Source organism: Dermacentor albipictus, chromosome 10 (genome assembly GCF_038994185.2).
Source record: "Dermacentor albipictus isolate Rhodes 1998 colony chromosome 10, USDA_Dalb.pri_finalv2, whole genome shotgun sequence".
Classification (NCBI taxonomy): domain Eukaryota; kingdom Metazoa; phylum Arthropoda; class Arachnida; order Ixodida; family Ixodidae; genus Dermacentor; species Dermacentor albipictus.
Window position 1 is genome coordinate 8,579,495 of NC_091830.1, and position 23,549 is coordinate 8,603,043.

The 23,549-nt window shown below is 43.2% G+C and overlaps 1 protein-coding gene across 2 annotated transcripts in view; it reads left to right on the forward strand.

The window, feature by feature from the left end:
• The first annotated feature begins 210 nt into the window (after window positions 1–210).
• The window catches only part of LOC135920386 (snake venom metalloproteinase fibrolase-like), a 31,347-nt gene continuing 8,008 nt past the window's right edge, over window positions 211–23,549 (forward strand). The window contains exons 1-10 of one of the 2 annotated variants that reach the window (XM_065454636.1): window positions 211–402; window positions 10,938–11,134; window positions 11,326–11,421; window positions 11,514–11,640; window positions 12,286–12,321; window positions 12,411–12,535; window positions 14,895–14,966; window positions 17,148–17,275; window positions 19,476–19,525; window positions 21,988–22,096. In XM_065454636.1, coding sequence (XP_065310708.1) covers window positions 306–402; window positions 10,938–11,134; window positions 11,326–11,421; window positions 11,514–11,640; window positions 12,286–12,321; window positions 12,411–12,535; window positions 14,895–14,966; window positions 17,148–17,275; window positions 19,476–19,525; window positions 21,988–22,096 — 1,037 coding nt within the window. In that variant the 5' untranslated portion in view covers window positions 211–305. The remainder of the gene's footprint in view (window positions 403–10,937; window positions 11,135–11,325; window positions 11,422–11,513; window positions 11,641–12,285; window positions 12,322–12,410; window positions 12,536–14,894; window positions 14,967–17,147; window positions 17,276–19,475; window positions 19,526–21,987; window positions 22,097–23,549) is intronic. The other variant, XM_065454637.1, reaches the window with a different exon arrangement.

Sequence of the window (23,549 nt, forward strand, 5' to 3'; positions counted from 1 at the left end):
GAATGCTTTTTGACGGTGGCTCTTACCGATTGGATTGGGCATTTGCGTCCGCTTAGCCAAGGCGTTAAGTAGACGACCCCACAAAAAGACACCTCGACGATGACCTTTAACAGCACTGCGAAAACCCCTGACACGCGAAACGTAACATGTGGTTGTGCAGGTAATACCGGGACATTTGACTAAGTATGTAAGATGTAAACAAGCCTCACAGTTCATATTTGTGTTAGTTAGCACTGTGTTAGCTCAACAGCACATGGCAACACACAAATAAAAGGAACAGTCTTGCGGAAGATTTAAATATAAAGATGGTGAGACAATCCCGTAAAATATTTGTTGCAAACGTCCCTGGCTATAAATATGTAGCAAATTTAATGAAGTTTCTCATCTTGAGCGTTCCAATGGGTGAGTACCGTTGCATTTTAAAGCATGGATTCATTCACCAGCTAGCTATTGTCCGATGTTTAGTTTTGACTAATAGTATATGGGAGCTCCTGTGGCACTCTGCATTGCTGCAGTAGTACATGAAATGGCTGCCGTATTAAAGAGCAGGTGTGCGTTGAACGTATCACTCGTTGTACAAGAACTATGAATGTGTGAAGAGAAACATAGGCAACGGGCAAAAATGGCACAGCGCATACCTTAGGCAAAGTACTATAGTGTATCTTGAAGTGGTTGCGAATTGCCTGCCATGCAGCGAAACTGCCTGGTAGAAATCTGTTGAATGCCGGTTGTTCCAATAGAAATAACTTATTCAACCGAGCCGTAGCATAATAGGGAAGCAGCAGTTCTGTACTGTGCGTTCGTATAAGAAATGCTGCGACTGATTTCTTCAGTTTATTCTGATCTCTTGAAGTATATGGCGCCCTATAAGCATATTCTCAATAATAGTAATACGCAGGCGAAGGCGCAAGAAGGCCCATAATAAACGCAGGACACGTCAGAGTCTAGGCGATTACAGCGTCGAGTGCAAAGATCAGATGCCAGCTTTGTGACGATTCGCAGATATCTAGAAGAAATGTGCAGCAGAACCCATCAGCAACGATTCTCTATAAGTTATGCATGAGAATTCAGGTAGCGCAAATGCTTTGTCCAATTTCCATTAGAGCCGATCGAACGGAGCGTGACGGGGCGGCCATTCGACTTATGCCTGTTTCACATGATGCGATTTTCGTCGCACCGGAAGTGCGATTTCCGTCGTTTGCGATGAAAATCGCAGTCGCAGTGCCGACCCCCCGATTTTCGGCTGCGACCAACCGGTTGGTCGCACAGTCGCACCGTCGCACCGATCGCTGCGATTTTCCGTCGAAATTGCGCGGAGAGCTGCCAAAGGAGCTATTTCGCTGGTTTGTTTTGGAAAATGGCGTCTCGATCGACAAGTGCAATACGCGGAGACGTGGATCGTCGAATTCGGTACGTACGCGAAGGGAGAATAAAAAACTTGTACCGCAGATTGCATTCTCCGATTTCTATGCGTTTGTTGACACTCTGCACAGCAAATGAAGTGCATTTTCACGTTTGCTTCGTACGCCTTTGCGAGTTGTCAGTGCTAGGAGGTGTTCGATCCCCAGCAGACGACGAGGTCGCTACAATGTTTTGAGTAGCATGCAAAAATCGCGCTTACGGAGCAGCTTGAATTATTTCAACCTCGTCAAGGGCAAATGACAAGACAGCAAAGTACCCGAAGTTTCAACGTTGCGCTGAACGCGGTACCGTTCAGTTGCATTTTCTTGTCGGTTTTCAAGCACGAATTTCCCGATGCATCTTGAAAGCTTATCTTGCCTCTTATTAAATCTGACAGAGCAAAAGTGTAGGCTATCGTAATGAATTTGCTACGATAGCATTAAATCCGTGGCTTGAATAAAATATTACATGCACGTTTGGTTGCACCTCTTCGCTGGAGAATTTTTTTTTTCTTGCACAGAAACCAATAAACATTGACTATGTTGCGGACTTTGTATCCTTACTGCATCTGTATGAACACTTGCTCTGCAAGGTAACTAACTGCACAGCTAGTAGATTAAGTAAATACAGTGACAACGTACCCTCCTGCACAATTATGTAGAACTCGTGCAACAATGCGAAAAGCAGGCAAACGCCCTGTTCTTGTGTGGATAAAACAGTATAAAACGACACGCTGAAGAAAAGTAAATCTAAACTGTGCAGTGAAGTCAGCCAGTACAAGCAGTTCTTGCACGTTCACAGCTGATCAAGTGTGCAGAAACATTCATGCCTTACATGTTTCTAGTAAGTTTCTAATAAGTTTGTGATCACATATATTAGTGTGTAAACCCATATAACGATATCCGCTGCGATTACTATCTTTGTAAGTAATGAAATACCATGCTACTTGCAAGAACATATATCACCTGAGGATTTTAGAACAAATTTCTGCATTTCAACTATACACAATATGTGGTTTATTCAATAAAAGAACACAAACTGGGCTTTTTTGCAATGACAAACTTATTCCAAACTTTACTTACATACAGGCAAGAAAAAAAATTATAGACAGAAATATTGTTCTTCAATTTGTTCACCTGCCACTGTGGCTATAGCATTCTGCTGCTAACACAAGGCGAGGGATTGATTTGCCAGCCATGGAAGTCGCATTTCGATGGGAGTCATAGGTGCGAAAAAAAGCTCTTGCACTTAGATTTAGTTCATCACCTTTTATTGAACCCTTACACTTCAAAATGCTATTGCACGGGGGGCATGCTTATGCAAAATCTAACACCAATAGAAAGCAAAGCGCAGAATTGTAAAACAACCATCTTTCGTGATAATTCAAGTGTGTAAATATTCATTGCATCAATATGTATTGTTCAACAGCACTGCACAAGTAAGCATGATCAGGTATAGCAAGTACTCTGTCAAGAAGCTGGTTATACAGATGTATAAATGTCAAGGCATGAATGCTCATACTACGTCGCACACATAGCACAAAGAAAACCTTTTTCAAGAGTTGTCCCTTCTGGCAGATATGAGTGGGCCATAAGCAGCAGAAACTTTATTGCAGGACATTGTGTAATACCGCTTATGAAAAAATGAACAGAGTGAAGAGGCTTTTAACCCTTTATTGACGAGTGTTGCCTACAGGCAACACACCAAAAAAGAATTTTTTTCTTGTCGAGTTTAAGTATCGAGTACGAAGTTTCTAGCTAAATGTCTTCGGCCAACACTGAATGACAAGCAGCAAGCGTTGTTGGTTGTCAATTTGTTGGTTTAGAGCAGGAACACTGGACGAGGAAGAAGAAGTTTGGCACGTGACTCACTGTCTTGTGCAAGCAAGTTCAGAGGAGACAGGCCAATGCAACGTATGCAGCTGCATTGGTGTCGCACATCTGATGTAAAGCAAATGAAATGGGCACCTCTGGTTCACATATGATAAGAGCTGTCTATACAAATAGAAAATAAAGCTAGGTGGCTTCAATGGGGTGAAGCCCACTTCCAGTTTCCTGCCTGGGGTTTTCCCTCTATTGCTGAAAAATTTCTGCAAAATATTTGTTCTTTTTGTTGATTATGCTTACTCTTGACGTGTTTTGCATATTTAGATAGAACAATAAACATGTTTTCTCGGTATTTATATGTCTCGTCATTAAAGGGTTAACAGCAGTACCTCATGCTGCTCTAATAAGAGGAACGATGTGCAAAAACATTTCTGGTAGAACACTTAAACTAACTTTCTGAAAGACAGAAAATTCCAGGTGAGAGTTGGAGGTACGTTTAGCCCACACACACCAACAACACGGGCATACTACAAGAAACACTACAGCCTATGGTGTATTACAGTCTGTGGGAAAGCTATCTTATACAGAAATCAAAAATGATGCAACAAGCCCTCGACAACACTGCAGACTTTCTTGGCTAGTCTGGCCTCTCGCTTTCTGATAAGTCAGCTCATATCGACGTCAGAAAAAAAGAAAGACTAGAATCAAGAACTACCCCAGATTGCACATAGTGATCCACATAGCTGGACAAATATGCCCGCAAGTCAACATCCACAAATCCTCAGCTAGTGTAAGCCCATGACGGCAGAGCCAGCATGTGGGTGAAACAATTATGCAATGCCTGGACGCAACTTCCACACCTGGTGAAAAGAATAATCTCGAAATAACGGGGGTGGGCGAGCGGATACTATAGAATATCGCAGATGCTGTGCTTGTGTCCAAGGTATGGTACGGTATGAATTACCAACAGCACACAAAAAAGACAACTCATCGAATACAGGCATCGGGTAGTAATAACAGGTCTTTCCAACTGTACCATGCTTGAAGACCTCTATGAGAAAGAGCTAACGAACAAGCACCTAGACAGAGTAGAGTTGCAGCCTGCAGCACAAATTCTTTGTCTCAAGAGCTCAGAACCTCGTCCCAAGATACTATGCCAGTTAGCATATGAGATGCAAACACCCCTCCCTTCAGAAAGGCAACCTCGGGAGTACGTGAAGTTGAAACACAACAGGCCCATACCGTGAAATATGGGGACAAACAATTAGGCCAGGAGATTATATGCAGCTGCCAAACAAACACAGGAGGTTGCTAATCACGAAGATGCAAGCAAACATAAGGCACATATAGTACACTGATCTGGCAATAGCAGTGTAACAGTAGTATGACACTACATAAAACTAAACCCCATATAAGTGAGTACCATTTTAGGTCATCCTACACCTAGAAAAGCTGAACGGAAAGCAATCAAAGCAGCACTTGTAATGCAGATTACACCCTGCACAACACCCTGCATGGATTCACCAGAAACTGTCTGGGCCTGCACATCACACAAGATTGTCAGGAAAATCAAGAGATTAACACGCGACTTGCCAGCACATAGCCAGAAATTAAATTACAGGATACATAGCCATGCAGTTATTCCAGGACACAAGCGGGCTTATAAGCCTGACATAATAACTGAAAACTAGATGAGTTTGTGTGTATTCATTATTAACTAAAGTGCAACAGATAGACAACACACAAGAACGAAGCGCTCTGTGTGTTCACTTCGTTCCTGTCCATTGCATTTCTGTTGCAGTATAGTTAATGAATTCATAAGGCTGCACAGGAGAAGAATGATACCTCTGCCCAAGGGCCCGATCTCGCATCCAAATCCACACGTGTGCACACATACACACACAAATGTTGCAAGAGTGCATAGCATGGAGCAGTATCAACAGGATGACACTAGATATGGATGAGGACTAACTTTCAACTGAGGTTCATTTGTAAAAATGTGGCGAGTTGTAAAAGGGCGATGAGCAAAACGAGAACAAGGTGAAAGCAGGAGCCAACGTTTCGACAAGTGGACTTGTCTTCTTCAAAGTCCACGTGTGGACACGTTGGCTCCTACTTTCACCTTGTTATCATGTTGCTCATCGTCTTGAATTTCCATCTCCTGCCTTCCCCGAATTTTCCCCAGAAAAAGAAAGACATCATTGAAGGATAGATAAAAATTGGTGCTTGATGCAGCCAAACATAAATAAATATGCTACAGAAAGAAAATAGAGAAAAATTCCAAGTGCAGGAAAAAATAATTACAATTGCCAATCCTGCATGCCAGCACCTTTCAAGAAACACTGTTGTTATTCCAATAGACAGACTGACAGTTTGCTTATGCAATGCAAGCACATTCTTCCAGTTCCATGCCATTGGGGAAAAAATGAGTTTCCTGGAAGGTAGCCACTTGCACACTTGGTCATCACTGTTTTTTTTCCCTGGACTTGTATATCTATACGTATTTTTCCCCTTTCCTGCTTTTATGTTTGGTTTCATCAAGCACTAGTCTTTATCAGGTTTTATTGCTGCACTACTTTGTGGTAACCTTTATAGATCACTGCACTTTCACAATAAACCTTTTAATTAGAAGTTAGCATACCCTGTTCTTACTGCTTCACACTGTAAATTCTTGCTACATTGGCCAAATAAAAGATTTTATAAGGTATCATGAGGGCTATTAAAGTGACTTGCTGCAGTCTAAAAAAAAAAAAACGAATAGCCTGGCTGCAAATGGCACCAAAGAACACATAGGACAAACAAGAAAACCGTGATGATCTAACAATCAAAAGTTTAATGTACACACCGAGTAAATGCTCGCTGACAAGCAATAGACTGAACATACACAAAAAGGAGAAGCAAAAATTCATGTGCATTTCCTGACGGGAAATGCATCCATTTTTAGCGGGGGCCGTGATGTCAAGATTAACCCAGCATTTTTAGATCTACAGCTTCCGTAATTTCTCTAGGCAGCCGATCTGCACAGAATGCTAGCTTCTTCCTCTACGATGCACGCTCAGATGTGGAGAGTGCATTGTAGAGGAAGAAGCTAGCATTCTGTGGAGATCGGCTGCCTAGAGAAATTATGGATGCTGTAGATGCAAACACACTGGGAGAATCTTGTGTCAGCATGGCCGCTGTTACACTTTCAGAGATGGATGCGTTTCCTGTTGGGATCTGTATGGACACGCATCAGATCTTGCTTCTGCTTTTTGTGTAAATTCGATTTATTGCTTGTCGACCAGCATTTACTCGGCTTGGTCAATAAACTTTCATTTGTTAGAACACCTCATGAGATTATCTTGGTATCTAGCAGAAAGGTGTTCATTCTTTTTAGAGTGAAGCTGTATATGCCTAGGCGAAACACTCATGGTCCGATCACAAGAACCCTAGCGTAGGGGTATGAGCCATTGTTTCGGGGGTTGTGAGCCATTGTTCGTCTTACATGAGGGACGGAGACATTTCTTGTTGGGTAGACATAGAAATTGCTTATGCATTTAACACAAACATTTATCTACGCATTATTCCAAGGAAGGGACACAGAGTGGGACGGGGTTAAGACAAGATCATGATGTCATAATTATCTTGCAGCAAAGGTGTGGCGGGCCAATGGCTACACCGATAGTGACGTCATTTCTCTCTAGCAGCAGAGCGCGCGTGCAGAAGTCTCTCTCAGACTTCCCTATAGGTTCAAAAATGTGTCCCTGTATTTAATTAAATGAAATGTGCAGCCCCGGTGTGTCACTTGGTAACTACAGTGCATAGCTGAGTCATAAACATTATGATTAACGCATTACAAAACACAAATGCGTAACATAATTCAGAAAGACTTCGACGGACCACCTGGATTAACACAATGAACCGCTGCTCATTGCACTTTCGAAGATGGTGATCTTGCAAAGTGCAATGTGCAGCATTCCAAATAAACAATGTGATAAACCCAAGCCAAACATGTGCATAACCTCATTAAGAAACACAGACATAACCAATAATATAGAAAGACTTTAATAAGCCATTGGAATTAACCCAGTGATAAAAACCGGGGCTGCACATTTCAGCTTCGCTGGTTTACCGTCTGTACAGGGTGCATGGGCAGTAACTTTTATGCGAAGCATATTACGAGGGCTCAAACCAGCTCCTCAGGCGCGGCGGTGACCATGAAATCACGTGACACCGTGACGTCACGACAGAGGAGAAGTGGCTTTGGCTCAACTCTTGCAAGACGGGCTGGGTGGGAATCGAACCAGGGTCTCCGGAGTGTGGGACGGAGACGCTACCACTGAGCCACGAGTACAACGCTTCAAAGCGGTACAAAAGCGCCTCTAGTGAATGCGGTGTTGCCTTAGAAACGCGCTGTTTCTAAGGCGTGCGTCTCTTGCTCAGGCGCACATTTCGTTGCCGCGCCGAACGCTGCTTTGCTCGACGCTCACCGCGTCCAATGCGGGACGCGTAGTCGCTGCCCTGTAGCCCATTGTCTTACACCCCTTGGCGGGTCGACGGGAACGCTGTCGCGTTCCACTCTTGAAGGCGAAGAAGTAATGCATGAGTTGTTTCTTCGTCTAGCCGAACCAAATATAGCCAAGCAACAGCAGTTCACCAGGCTAAACAGTGGTTCAACAACTAAAATAAAGGCTAGTATGCTTCGCATCCTGGGCTTAACCTTACCTAAGCCACAGCCATTTTTTTCTGTTATTGTTTGTTAAGTATTGTATAATGTGCCAGTAAAACACGTTGGGCTAGTTGGTGCAATGTAGTGGTACTGCTTTTTTTGCTGTTTTTTTCTTAATGTTGTGCCCTTCTTCCTTTTGTAACAACTTTTTTATTCCCCCTTGCATAATACTCCAACCTTGCAGCCTGCGAGGTATATAAATAAATAAGTACATAAGCACGTCATTCATTCATCTGCATACACCTCGCACCATTCCTTGCTCAACAAACGTCACTGTGTTGATGTCTCGCAGCGTGCATCTACATTAACTGCTGTTTGCGTTTCGGTATGGTTTGTGAACAGTGTAATGCATAAAGATTACATGACATTAAGGTTGTGACCTATGCGGTGCATAAGCAAACCTTGCAAAAGATGACAAGTTGGATTGTTGAAAATAAGACAAATGGTATATATCGCAGTTACTTTAACAGCATTTAATTGACCACTTGACAAAAACTTCACTTCGCATAGATTCCAACACGTACACTGAATCTGTAGTTTTCTTTTTTGCTTATTAATGCAGTCGTTACTGCATGGCCACATTGTAGATTTGAAAACAAAGTGAAATAAATTTTTTTCTTGCAATATAACAATATGTGTAGATCACTGCGATTGTAACCCCAGAACTTAATACAAACATGCACACTATAGGACGCAGACAAATGTTCAGGACAAATTTCAGAATGTTTGCATTCTGATACATATGAAAGTGAACGGTTTCATTCCATGGCTGTCAATGAGAGGGAGAGAGAAAACTTAAAAGTGTTCGTGGAACAAAAACGCACTGATAAGCTTAGACATATAGTCATTGCTTAACACTTTCGAAATGAATAATTATAGCTTGCTATCGACATTGAAGCAGCCATTCGACAGCAAGAAAAGGAATCAGTTTTTCCAGCTCTGAACATTGAATTGCAGGAAATGCAAGCAGGCATAAAATTCTGACAATATAATGTATAGGAATACCAAATTGGAATAAACATTGAGGCTTGCATTTGTACTTTCTCTGGCTGAGCAATCTAGTTTGAAATGACTCCCATAAGCATGTCGTAACAATGTTGATCTAATATAGGTTAAATGCATGACTAGCTTAAGAAATCTGGACGATTGCTATAAATTACAGTGAAGAAACTATAATATCTAATAACATTAATAATATAATAATATTTATTTCCACAAAACAGGCTAACCGTGAGAGGCGTGCGAGGCTGAGCAGAAAGCTGAAAAATTCTACGGCAAGTGCGCCTGCCGTGGGCCTACGATCCTGCATTATGAATAGCGCGTATTGATATGGTCTTCTTGTTAGAAGTTCCGAGTATACTACCAGCGCGAGACACGGGACAACAAAGTGGACGAGAAGCGTGTCTTTTAGAATGCTATGTTACAACGTACAGGTTTCTACAAAAGTGACGGTAACTGCTCGAAACATTTGATGCGTCGGCTTTTGCGCCTTTAGAAATATTGAGAGGGGGCTCCCATATATATATTCGCAGCGCAAGCACGGCGATGGACGAACCAGGCTAGCGCTAAGGTTGAATTTCACAACACAATTTTCATTCCACGTCGTAATCACACAGATCGTTTGAGGCTTCGTTCAGGGGCACACGCGGGCGCTCGGGTTGGTGCTTCTTGTTGCGTTTGGCGTAAGAATATCGCTAGGAGCAGGCACCACATATGCGCAATGACAGGCAATATACACGCATCATTTCTCTAGACGCTGACGCCGAGCACGGGTAGCGCGAGGATCTTGTTGGGCTGACACGACAACTTCGTGGCAGCCGAATTCCGAATACTGCATATACGGTGAGGGTAGCTATACGAACTTGTCGATAGGTCATCTTGCAGATTGTTGTAGCACAGGCAGAACAAAACGGTCATAGAAGGTAGATAAGGCAACACACACCGCTGAACCACCTACGAACAGCTGTTTACGTGCGCGATGTCGCACTGAACTACAGAAACCGCCGTCGCGCACCCCAAGACAAATCTTAACTAACGTTTTTAAATGAGTAAACGTACATATTATTTGCTTATAATCAAAAGAAGTCAATAATATTATAGTGTAAACGTTTTATTCACTACAATAAATGAATTATGCAGCGTGTGCCACGAAACCTGGCACTAAGCAACCCTGGGCGTCGCACCAGTCGCATTGTTAAAATCGCAATCATGTGAAATGAGCCCTCTAAAAATCGCATTGCGACGCGTGCGACAGCACCGATTTTCGTCGTTGCAGTCGCATCATGTGAAACAGGCTTTAGCCGGTTTTGCAGCCAAACGCAGTGCGCACCTTGGGAGGCATAACCATCCACGGACGCATGCGTGTCCCACATCGTGGTGACAGAGCTGCGTTGCTTTATTGTCGCACGTATTCCACGCCCCCTGTAAACTTCTGGCGTGGCGCCGAGAATAGGCACCCCTCTATACTATGCTGCAAACTCGGGTGTCGTTTCTCGAAGGGGCTAGATTTTCGAAATTCTTTTCACGCGGTCATCGTATGGAGACCGCATAGACAGACCAAAGGTGAGGTGGGGTAGCCAAAGAAATATTCTCCCATTAAAAAACAAAGGCACTTTCCTAGGTAACAAATTACGCATGCATGCACGCGCGCACACACGCACACACACGCGTGCTCATACACACAAAATGGAGGTGGTGCGATTTTATGTTGAACATTCAGCAAGGATAAACCGATGAAGACGTGTGAAATTTTTGACATGATCACACACAAACTGGATCAGTATATCTTACTTCTTAGTATGCTTTTAATGATATAAATAAGCAGTGCGATGAAAGGGCAGAAATTGTTTCGTGCTGTTTCGTTCATAAGGTTATGCCAAACAGCGCAAACCATCATCTTACCAAGCGTGATTGTCAATGCGGCCGCATTTTTCGCCTCAAAGCTTATAGAAGTTTTGTACACTTGTGCAAAGCAGATGCGCATTGTTGACATTCCTACGCAGTTATGACTCTCCAAGAAGAACTTGACGAGGACGGCCTTGAAATCATTCCTCAAGTTTTCGAAGGTAGACAAGTCAAGGCGGAAGAAAAGCTCCTCGCAATCGAAGGTGGACACTCCCTTAGACTGAGGAAGGCTTCTGTGCTCGCTGACAATCTTTTACTTCGTGACGTTACCGAAGAAGGTGTTCATGAGAGATACGTGAGCACACTTTGTTCATTAAACGTTTTTTGATTGTGGTCTTGTAGTGTAAATCTTACGTCACTGAAAAAAACATGAGTAATACATGAAATAGTAGAGCGTGTCCTAAGATGCTTTGATTAATTAGAATGTGCGCGTACTCTAACATATTTGATCATGCGAGCCAATGTCACGCATGCACTTTATTTAAGGTTAACGGAACCGACTATGAAGCGCATCTTTATGAGGATGAAAGCAACAAAGCCTCGTTGATCATGGAACCTCAAACAAGAGGCGATTATCATATAGTGAGTAAAGCCTTTACATAAAGTTGCGAGTTAGGAAATGTCTCGTTTAAACAAATGACAAACAAACATCACCGCATTCCATATTTGCGCAGACTGGTGTTCTGAATGATACTCACCGTATTGAGCCTCTGGCAACCACAGAGAGATCCGGCAGAACTGTGCACAAGATATCCAAGATTGTAAGTGAGGGCGCAACATGCGATCGTGTAGGAGTAGGTGGTAAGTATTTGTTTTTGTTTTTTCTTGTTTTTCGATTTTAACGAGGTCTAAATGTTTTTTTTCCCGATTAGTTCCAAGTTGTTTATTTGTGCATAATAATAAGGTCACAAATGAGAATGATACATACGTACAGTGGGAGGTCCCAGAGTCAACAGATTGCACAAGGGACCTCCCGTGAGAAAGTAGGGTAGATATTCATTAAGACTAACTGTAAATACACAGCACCCGTTTATACCTTATAACAGGATTTTAGTTAGCTTTTGAGCGAAAAGAGTACATAAAGACAATCGAGTGGCTAGACCCTTTGTTAACTGCAACAACATCAGATGATCACTTGAAATGACTGCGGCGCACATCATTATTGTTACATGTTTTGTTTTGCAGGTGATTGTAAAGTAATGATGGTAATAAAATAACCATATTTGCAGTTATTGTATTGGTGCGACTGACGCAGATTTTGAATGCGATATATTTTATTGCCCTTTCTTTTGCAGTGGGCAATAAATAGGCTGGTGATGACTGTTGATGGGGATTTGAAAAAGAAAGTTGGAAAATCACAAATGGCACTTACAGACTGAAATGAAACTTGTAGTAACTTCACATATACTTTCAGTGTTTATTTGATCGCTAAGTACTCTTTTGTAGGGAGCTGGCTTTACGAAGAGGAGCTTCCCGAGATCGGTGCGTGGCTTGCAAAAATGGTTCCGCGTAACTATAGCTGCCTACGACGCAGGATCGAAGAAACTAACGTGAATTTCTATTCTTTTCAGAAGCCAGAGATGTTCCATCGAACTTCACCATTGAGGTCTACCTCATCGCCGATTTTAAGCACACAAAATTCTTCGGGAATCGTCAGAGGCAGAGAATTACGTACGCTACAGCGTTAATGCATTCGGCAAGTACACAATGTTCTCATATACTTAACTTTAAATCGGGAGTTATAATTTCATCAAAGTTCGACCCTGAGCGACACTATAGTCTCAGAAATCGGTAACAAATTAGTCAAACGGGAATCGTATTTCTCCAGACTGCGCAGTACTTGCAAGCATTGCTTTCCATGAAAAAAAAATAGAAAGCAAACAAGCCTTTTAAACCATTGTTAGGTTATGCTGTCAAGTTTGAGCGTTCGTGCGCCATATTGAAGGTTTACATTTCGTTCAAGGACATCTCTTGAGAGTGAGAGCAGCAAAAAAAGGCAGGGAGGTTAAGCAGACGCTCGTCCGGTTTACTACCCTGCCCTGGGGAAGAAGGTAATGGGGGGAAGAGAGAGAGCACTAGTTGAGCGCACATATGAAAGTGCGCACGAGGCTATAGACGGCCGCCTAGTCCAGCATACCTCAAATACAGCAACAATGCATTAGTTGCTTTCTGCGCGAGCGACGCGTACGACCATGCTTCAAAAAATCTAGGCTTTTGAAAACGGTCTTGAGTCCAGCCAGTTTAATGCTGTCCGGAGAAGGTGGGTGTGGACGTCGTAACGGGAAGAAAAGCACAGGACGTGTTCAAGTAGTTACTTCCGTCTCGCAGCAGTCGCACTTAGGTGTGTCTGCCATTCCAATGCAGAATTCGCAAGCTTTCATAAATGCCACCCCGATCTAGTGGTGGCATGGCAACGTTGCAATGGAGCGTGTCACAGATGGGTCCCCAGGACCATGTAGATAGCATGGGCCTAAAGGTCAGCTTGAGTAGCAGGGAGGGGCTCAACCAGAGACGCGAAACGATCGACGTAAGGAGTAACAAAGAACATTTAAATAAGTAGCGACGGAGCGGTCCGCTCTACAAGCTTTCTTGGGCTGAAGGCTGAAATCCGCTGGCGGAGACGTCTTTTATAGTCTTCCGAATGCCCTCGCTCAGGTAAGGGAGAGCGCGAACGCTCTCCCTGCTTGGGGCCGCCTCTCAGTCATCATCATCATCACCACCACCACCACCACCACCACCACCACCACCACCACCACCACCACCACCACCACCACCACCACCATCATCATCATCATCATCATCATCATCATCATCATCATCATCATCATAATCATCATCCTCAGCCTGGTTACGCCCACTGCAGGGCAAAGGCCTCTCCCATACTTCTCCTAGGCCTCTCAGTACGCGGCCCTAAGCTCAATTGATTTCCAACCGCCACTGGTGCAGCCGAGAAAAAGGCACTGACGTGCATGCGCAGACCCCGTTGGCGTCTCCCTCGATGAGGAGCAGAAGGAGGAGGGAACGCGCACACGAAGCTTTAACCGTCTCGCTCGCTGAAGGGAGACAGCACTATCGAGCGCACATAGACATCGCCGTTGCGGCCTACCAAGCGTTTTTCAACGGTTGCGGGCGGCTCGAGGTAGTTGAAACGTCCGGGCTTTCGCCGTGGCTCTGGTGGCGTGACACAAGTTGTTCATCCCACAGGCCAGTCGTAACAACCGGTAAATTCATGATTGTAGTTGTAGCATACGCATATGCTAAGTCATTGTTGCAGCATCTGCACCACACAGGGCTGTCATTTAGTATTTGCCCTGTGTGGCTGTCACCACACAGGGCATATCATTTAGTATTTGTGTGGCCCCACCTTCATAAAATCTGGCAGAAACAAAATATAACAGCGAAGCTGTATATAGCTACGATCCCGGGATTCTTTCGCATCCGTCGACAAAAAGAAAAAAAAACTACAATCATCAATGGCTCATACCCCCGCAAGCACGCATACCCCCTAAGGCAGAGGCTACAAGCACTCGGCAAAGTAAAGCCAACAGAGCATATAAATTTTTAGAATCACGCATTCAACATAAAGAACTGCATGTATTTCAATAAAGCTAAAAAAAAAAGCACCCGAGCCACATAATTGATGATAAGGCACTCACAGTTGCAATGTGAAGCACGTAGCGCTCTTCGCACACGTTTTCCGGTAAAAATTACTGTTGCCAAAGCTGCCGCGGTGGCGCCAGCTTGCGACGTGGACTGTGGTGTCCCTACAGCGTGTCGTATGTAAAATGGCCAGCCTAGCAACTGATTTCAATGCTGTTGCAGCTCCGCTATGGGCGGCGGCGCCTGTCAATATTACCATTACTCCCATTCCTACCATTACTCTAATATAGCACTACTGCCATTACACTAAAGCCATAAATCTCTGCATGCCCCCCTCAGCAGTTGCAGTGGTGGTTTTGAACAGCTTCGTTGGATAACCAGTTTCTCAGGGCCGGGATGACGAGTTTTTTTTGATGGCTTAACTATTTTCGCTTCTCTGCACTCTTGTTTCGCAGGTGAGCCTTCGCATGCGGCAGCTTGAGCCCCCTGGTAACATAATTTTGACGGCAATCGAAGCAGCTTTCACTGTAAGTAGAACGCATTGACAGGTTTTCGTTCGCTTTTTCTGGTTTGAATTTTATACCTCTGAAGAAGCACGCTTATATTACGTGTACCTAAAGCAGTAAAGAAAAAAAAATAACGAAGTAACTAAACATTTTGCATTGATATTTCAGCAATGTAGAGGTTAGCTTTCCGTCGTGAATTCCATGGTCCTTAGGGACCTTGTGAAACAAAGCTTCAAGTTGTTCATTTTTCGACGACGTGCGTCTACGTGCGACAACAGACTATTTACATGATTGCCTAAGCAGTGTCACACGCATTGTTCAGTGGACTGCGAAAAAAGCGGAAGACTGGCTGATTTAGTTATTGACATTAGAGGTCTTCGTAACATTCGTCACCAGATTTTGTTGGCTTGTGAAGAAATAATATGGTGGGCACAAGTTGGCTGTAAAATAGGTGAAAGGTACTGACGTGCACGAGTTTTCTGCATCTATTAGTTTCTGCACTGTCTCCTTATATGCTGCATTACCACAGCGTTCTTTTGACGTTGCAATCCAGTGAGTACCGTATAGAAAAAAAATTGGAATGATGGTGAAAAAAATGAAAGTTAGCACGCCATAATTTTCAATGAAAGAAAAAAAAAAGTTCGTTGCTAAATGCATAATCAGTCAAACTGCAAGGCGGAACAGAGCACATCACTGAATTCAATACGTGCACGTCTCATATTCGTAACCACGAGAACAATTAGCGGAACTATAGTTAATATTTACAAAGTTAAATTTATTGTTCTGCCGGCTGAATAAATTAAGTTTCTTAAGGGATGAGCACGGTACTTCATATCGCTTGAAAATTTAAATACTATAGAGCAGTGAGTATTAAATTGCTTCTGTAGTCTTTTCGTTGAACGTAAGAAAGCTTTATTTAAAGGCAAACCGTCTAAATGGGCATTTCAGGCTTCGGACGATGTGGTGCCACTGCGCAGTTCATTTGTTGAAGTGTTAGAAATGAGAAGTGCTGAAGCGCCATTGCAGTAAATCAATTGATGACGGCTGTATTTTTTTCAGCAAAGATTATAATTGGCTGCTGATAGCTACGTTTTCGACGAACATATAAGAAAAAGACGATGATAGGGAAGGGTTTTAAAACAAGCTATTTATTCATTCATTCAATTACTTATTAATTAATTTATTAATTTGCATACTCATCGGGCCCTATTGCCTTACAGTAAGGAGCCGTTAATAATATATATTATTTAGTGTCTATCTGAAGGAGGCCGAATCATGCATCGCAGTGATGGAAGCGGGAAGGCGGTTCCAGTCACGCCATGTTCGTGGCTATAAATAAGCATGACAGAAATTAGGGCACCGGGGCACAAATTTTACCTTGAACTACTTATCGTTCACGAAGACCCATAGGCTTGCCACAGAAAAAAAAGAGATTCGTAAGAGCTGGGTAACTGTAATTGCGGTGAAATGATCTTAAGCCGGAACTATTTGAAGGCGTGGTTGAAGTGTAGGTAGACCCACGCTTGTTAATTTGCATTGATGAAACGTCTGGGTAACGAGAATACATAGAAAGTATCTATATAACCAGAGGCACGGTTCTGAACAGACTCAAGGGCGTTTATTAGCGCGGCACTTGAGGTCTGCCAGATGGATCGCTATCGCAGTGTTCGTATACCCGTGAAGTGGTACATCAAAGTGCGGAATCGAACGTCGCGAAATACGCACAGTGGTTTACGAGAGACACCGCAGGGGTGGGATGCCGAATAATTTTGACCTCCTGAAGCTCTTTAACATGCATCTAAATCTAAGCACATGGATGCTCTCCCGTACGAAAATCCGTTCGCCTCGGCCGGTGATCGAACCAGCGACCTCGCAGCCAGCAGGAGAACGCCATTGCTAATGAGTCACCACGGCGGGTGTATACATCGACCGTCAGTGAATGAAACAAGAGATGTCCATAGCAAAGAGGAAGAAGACAGATCTCACCTCAGGCCTGGCGATAAGCGTGAATATTCGTGGTATTTCAAATAGCACTAGTGACCTGAGGCATTGATTCCGCATGAACAATGTAATTCAAGTCTGTATATATTCTATATTTTGTTATTTTTATCTCTTTTTATCTTATATTCCCTGTAAAGCATTCGGACTCCTGGCGGGATCGCTTTAACGGAGATCTTTAATAAAATTATTTTTGTTTTTCAGGCAAATGTGTCATACGTGAGCTTGTGGAAGAAGGATCTCCTTGGCTTAGAAACATTGAATAAGCTACAACAATACATGGTCACCAAGACAGCAATGGTCAAATCGGACTTGGTGTATCTTTTATCAGGGTAAAAGGACACCTTGGCATTGAAGCATTCGAGAACACTGCTCAGTATAGTCTTTATGTGATTAGCTTTCTTTAGCCCTTTCGCCCGCTTTCGTGGACGGTGGCTGGACATTATCAGGCGATGAAAAGGCGCAGATACAAAGGGCTTTCGCAGAACTGAGTCACACTGCGGTACTGCACTCCTCTAGTAATGATGCCCTTTCTTCTTGTGGTGGCCGCTGCAGGAGAGGGCGTCGCGGGGGAGAGGAGGATGGCAGTCGCCTTCCGCGCCAGTGCTTATTATTATTATTATTATTTGTTTTGAACACATATACACAGGTATTAGGAAAGGGAAAGCGAGGGGCAGGCTGGCAACTGCCACCGGAAGGGGCACAACGCCTGCCTACTCTTGCTTCGCTGCAGAAAAGACACGCATGAAGAGTGGGCCTATATGTTATAAGTCCAATTCTGGGGTATTACGCGCCGCATTCCCAAATTTATTATGAGGCACGCCATGGTGAGGGACACCGGATTAATTTTGACCACCTGGAGCTCTTTAACGTGCACCCAATGCACAGGCGTTCTTGCATTTCGCCCCCATAGAAATGCGGGGGCCGCAGTCGGGATCCGATTCAGCGGCTTCGTGCTTAGCACCGCGACACTAAAGCCACTAAGCAACCATGGCGAGTTATGCTATAGTCACATGTACTATCACTGTGGAATTGGTGCTTAATCACTCTTTTCTCTGCAGTATTACGCAATAAGACAAATGGCGTTGTCTAAATGTCTTAGCTGCAGAAAATATGTGCCTTCAAACTCCGCATTTCTGTAGTAAAATGAAAACCTTTCTTGAAGCGCTCGGCTATTCGCATACAGTGACAGTCATGGTCGATCGCTTCTGCATATTTTTTTCTCTTTCTTTGTGTTATTTTAGCGCGTATCTCCCTCTATCACTTTTAATTTCCTTTACCAGCTTGCTCCAGCACAGGGTAGCCAGCCGGTCTGTGCATCGTTAACCACCCCCTCTCTCCTTCCTCTCCTCTCTCTGCTATATTATGCAACGAAGTGAATAGCAGGGGCGAAGTGCGATGCGGGGGACAGTGAACTGATCGCGCACATTCTTTGCGTATGTCCTCGTTTTAAGCAGCAATGTGTAGCGCTGTGCTCCGCATTAAATCGCCTGGACAGCCACCCACACGCTGAAATCAAGATTATTGCACACTGGCCAACCCAGATGTTATACAGGCATTGGCAGGCTATACAGGCATTGCTGCGTTATATGAAATATGCCCGATTGTCCGCCAAATGGTGACTGCGTGTGATGTGTGCTTGCATAAGTGATACTGATACTGTATCTCACTAGGCGGCCGCGTGACAGTCTGTGTGGCAGCGAATACACATTCTTACGTTGGTGATTCATTCATTTCTCTTCGTCCTTTCTCTTTGATTTCTTCTTATTTCTTCGTATCTTTCGTACCCATTTTTTATCCCCACCTATAAGTATTTCGACCGCACGTATTCCCTAGTTAGCCTGCGTGTCCTTACTTTTGCATCTCTCTCCGCCACTCTGACTTCGGCAGCGACGCGGCGGCTGAAACTGCAGCCAAATTAGGTGCTGCGTCTGATGCAGCAGTTAGTGGAATGACTACGACATACTAGTGAAAATATATGCTGCTTCTCAGTAATCACGCGCATTCGCAGTTGTTCTAAATTATATTATCATGAAGATAATATTCCTCTACGATAGGACATCATTAGCCCTGTTGAGCAGAGCGAATACATAATATGTCTGCAATCTTTCTAATATAATCTGGTCACTTCCCACAATCCTCAAGCTCTGATCGATTGCGTTTCTTTTCCATTGGCAGCCGTTATTTTGCTCGACTATAGGGCATGGACACTTAAGCCACGCATTCAGTCGCGCTTCTAACTATATACCTTTATGTTAACTTTGGCTAGATAAGGCGCCCACGTTCAATCTTCACTTAACATTGGCGTCTCTCTCTCTTTTTATGCAGGTACCGGAGCGTCCACATTTCTCCCCGAAATAATCGCTCAATCTTATTCTGCAGTCACACAAAGGCTTTGAGTAGTTCGCTCTGTTTTTAAAACACGACGTGAAATGTGCTGTTGGCTTAAAGTAATTTCGTTGCCACTCAAGCATACTAATATGGTCTTTTAGTTTTTAAGGAGCTAATGCATTTTTTTGTGTGTATTTGCAGGCTAGATATGATTGGCCTAGTCAATGGTACCAAGAGTTCCGGAGTTGCAGGTAAGGGCAACGAGCATATATTAAAAAAAATGGCCCACTATAAGTGAGTAAGCAACATCCGTTCGTGAACATTCAGAACGGCCACCAATATGATTTCCAATGCGGCTTATTTGATTTCGTTCATCGCAAAAGCATGAGCACAAACTATCCTACTCTTCCTGTTCTTGTCATTTACGGGAACATGCATGCGATATTTGATAAAAGAAGTCAATTTATTTATTTATTTTCAATACTCTAAGAATCAAAGACATTACAAAGAGGAGGGGCACACAAAATCGGTGGCGGTTTCCTTAAATACATTGACGTCGGTGATTGCAGCGACAAAAGCAGGGGGATGGTTGCAGTCACTTCCAGCTCGAGGAATAAACGAATTCAGTTCGACAGTGCGGTGTGCCTGCCTTGAAGTTGTGATCGGGTTCTTCTAGCTATTCATATTTATCTGGACTCCTGAATGATTTTGCAATTTTTGCGTATGCGGCACTGAGCTCGAGAGCTGGAACGTTTGTCGATTGCATTTGCTTGTTAATCGGGGCTTGTGAAATAAGGGTAGACAGCGGTTAAACTTACGAACGACAGCTTAACGAGTTGGTATGAAATGTGGTGTGCAATCGAAGATTGTGTTCTTTCAAAATGCGGTGCGAAATCTTAATGAGGGGGGGGGTAGGGTAGGGGGGATGCTTACTGCATAGAGAAGGAAAAGATAGATGCTTATACGTACGTACCTTCTGTCTTGCTCAGGAGACCGAAGATTAGAGCTTATAAATATTGTGATGTAGAAGTGGGCCTCTATCTTTTAGCAATGCCTTCCGCTTGATTCTACGCCCCTCTTAGCCAACTTTTTCCCTCCCGCTTCCAGAGTGCAAGGTAGCCTACCTGACTCAGCCTGTTTAACCTCCCTACCTTTCCCTGATGACTTATCTCTCTCTCTCTTATCCGCCTCTGATGGCAATCTGATTCCAACGATAACACTCCGAGCCTCGCTCTTACCACGGACGAATGCCAATAGTGTGAATAGACATTAGCATCCGCAATGGCATCGCTCAAAAAATCGCGACCCAGGTGCGAGATAACCTTATGATGGCCCCTCATATGCTGTATCCGCGATTTTGACATAGAAAACATGTCTATTATTTTCTTACAAGCTTTTCTTTACTTTTTTTTAAGTGGCGTAATGTAGACAGTCATACATCACCACTCAATCTTAAGTCAAATCATGGCAACGCTTCAATGGCAATAAGGAATTGGTTGTTTTTGTTTTGTAAATTGTAATCTATAGGCATTTACAGAGGCTCTCCTGATCACAGACCGCGCAAGCGCAACAATTCACTGACAATAAATGGCTTGCTGTTATGTTCCGTCGTGGCCATCCGGTGCGCTCTTCCGATTTTGGCAGTCTTTTTAGGCGCGTTTCATGATCGGCCAACACAATATAGCCCAAGTTCTCGCTTAGTCCCAAAAACGCACAGCATATTCGGATGCTAAAACACCAACGCAGACTTAGAGTGGGCTAACTGGAAAAACTGAATAAATTTCGCTTCGAAATTCAAAACAAATTAAAAAGTAGAAAAGGAAAACTAAGAATAATATTTATTATCACGCAAAATAATGAAAAGTGGAGCATGAGTCCATTTTAGGCGAGTTTAGGTTTTAAGATGAAAGGTTATCATAAGAAGCAAACGAAATTAAAACAGCGAAACCAAAAAAAGGAAAGAGAAAGATTTAGCTGAAACATCGAATAAAGCAAAAGTAACCTAAAGCTCTCAAAAAGATAACACGCGTGTTCTTAAGGTCACGTGCTACGTGACGCCCGCTGTTGGAATGATGACGCGCATCCGATGAAATAATCACGAGGGGCGCTGGCTAACGCTGTGAGGATATATATATATATATATATATATATATATATATATATATATATATATATATATATATATATATATATATATATATATATATATATATATATATATATATATATATATATATATATATATATATATAGGTTTAGTACACATACCAAAATACCAGGGAGGCGAGGGAAGCCGCCGCTACATGTAGCTCAATTAATAGACAACAGGACGCTTCAAACCGAGGTTGCAATGTGAGTCCTGCTTTCAACGGCGCCCTCATGTCTTACACCCAATCAGTATGCAGTAACTATGGAAAGCTTTCTATTTTCGCCACGCAAATGCGAGAAATTAGCTTGAATACGAAACCACTTACGCGCTTCTAGTTACGGTATTCATAACTTGAATATCAGGCTTAGCATATTACTGAAGTACTAAAGCGCCAAACAGACGACACAAGAAGAGGCACGGACGAGCGCTCGTCCGTGTCTCTTCTTGTGTCGTCTGTTTGGCGCTTTAGTACTTCAGTAACATGCACCAACTAGCCCAAGAAAAAGTTCTGCTGGAATTAGCATATTACGTTGCTCGAAAAATGCAGCGCTTATCTTCACGCAGGGCTGGCCTTCAAAGGCCAAGCCTGCAGGAGTCACAAAGTTGGAGTCGGAGAGGACAAGCCTGGGTTGTTTACGGGAGTGCAGTACGCTGCTCACGAGATGGCGCATCTGTAAGTAACTATACAGCCATGCAGTGAATGAAACCACAGTCATTATGAGTAAACTGATGCGCGTCGTTTGTGCGGAAAAGTTTAAATATAAACCAACACAGTTGTGGCATCAAGATATGTAATTGTTTAGAGCTATACGGATAACGTTGTAATACGTCTTCGACTGGTGCGTGAATAAGGGTGTGTTATTGTTTCTCTCGCTTCAAATGAACATGAACATAAAGCCCAGTAGGCGAACATTTGAAAACAAAAACGAATTGCACAGAATGTCCGAAACTTAAATAAATCTCAAGTTTAACCGAGGAACAGTTAGAAAGTTCACGATGTCGGTATGTTCGGTGACGGGAAGAGGTATGTGCGATTGGAACTTAAATAGAAACGCAAAGCAAGAAATAATGCCGAAAGAGTATTGCAAATTTACCTGTCAGCCACAATATACGTAAATAAATTTGAAGGCGCAGCTTTTCAGTGTTTAGGGTTGCGCACTTATATGGTCTGTAGTATTGTTGTGGTGCCTCTTAAAGGGTTTTAAACCCTTGCCACTTGTGACATAGTTGCGTGAAAGTCTATAACCAACTATTCAGGCTCCTTTTTGTGTCATTTTTTAAAGAGATTCTAATGCATTCTGACGCCGTATTTGAAGGGATAAAGGACAAGCTCGCTAGGCGTCAGCATTAGCTGCAGGAGTTTTGGAAAAACCGACAAGCACAAAAACGAAAAAGATCATTTTAGAGCAATAGTCAAGGAGACGAAGGGAGCAATCCCTTAGAACACTTGCAAGACATATTACTTAGTAATGGGTACTGCATGGGTTGCGAATACTAGGCGACTTAATAGTATGTGTCACAAATGCGACGCTGCTTTTTAGTGCGGGCTTATCATAGTTGTGCATAACAGGTATTAAATAGCGACAATTGAACACTGTGTCAGTACGCTCATGAGCTCGTTCCACAGGAAATCTAACAAGTATAACATGTATGCAAATATCTTCCACTTGGTGAAACATGTGACACTATTGTAGAAGTGATGTGCAGTAAACATAACAGTGACAAGAAGCTCGTTTGAAGGAAGAGCCGGCACTCGAGGGCATTCGTTTCCCATAGGTTCCAGTTATTAGGCGAAACATTATTGCAAATATGTTTCACTTGCTAGTGTGCATTCTATCTGGAAGAAAATCAGCGCCACCATCCGTATGTTACTCGTAATTTTGTTCCACGTTAGCTTAATATGCTGGAACATTTTTTGCAAATATGTTCCACTTGGTGTAGCCTATGTGGAACGAGCTTTGAAATGTGCACATGACTGCGTATGCAAAAAAGAAAGCATGCACACTTTTAATAATAATAATATTTGGGGTTTTACGTGCCAAAACCACTTTCTGATTATGAGGCACGCCGTAGTGGAGGACTCCGGAAATTTTGACCACCTGGGGTTCTTTAACGTGCACCTAAAT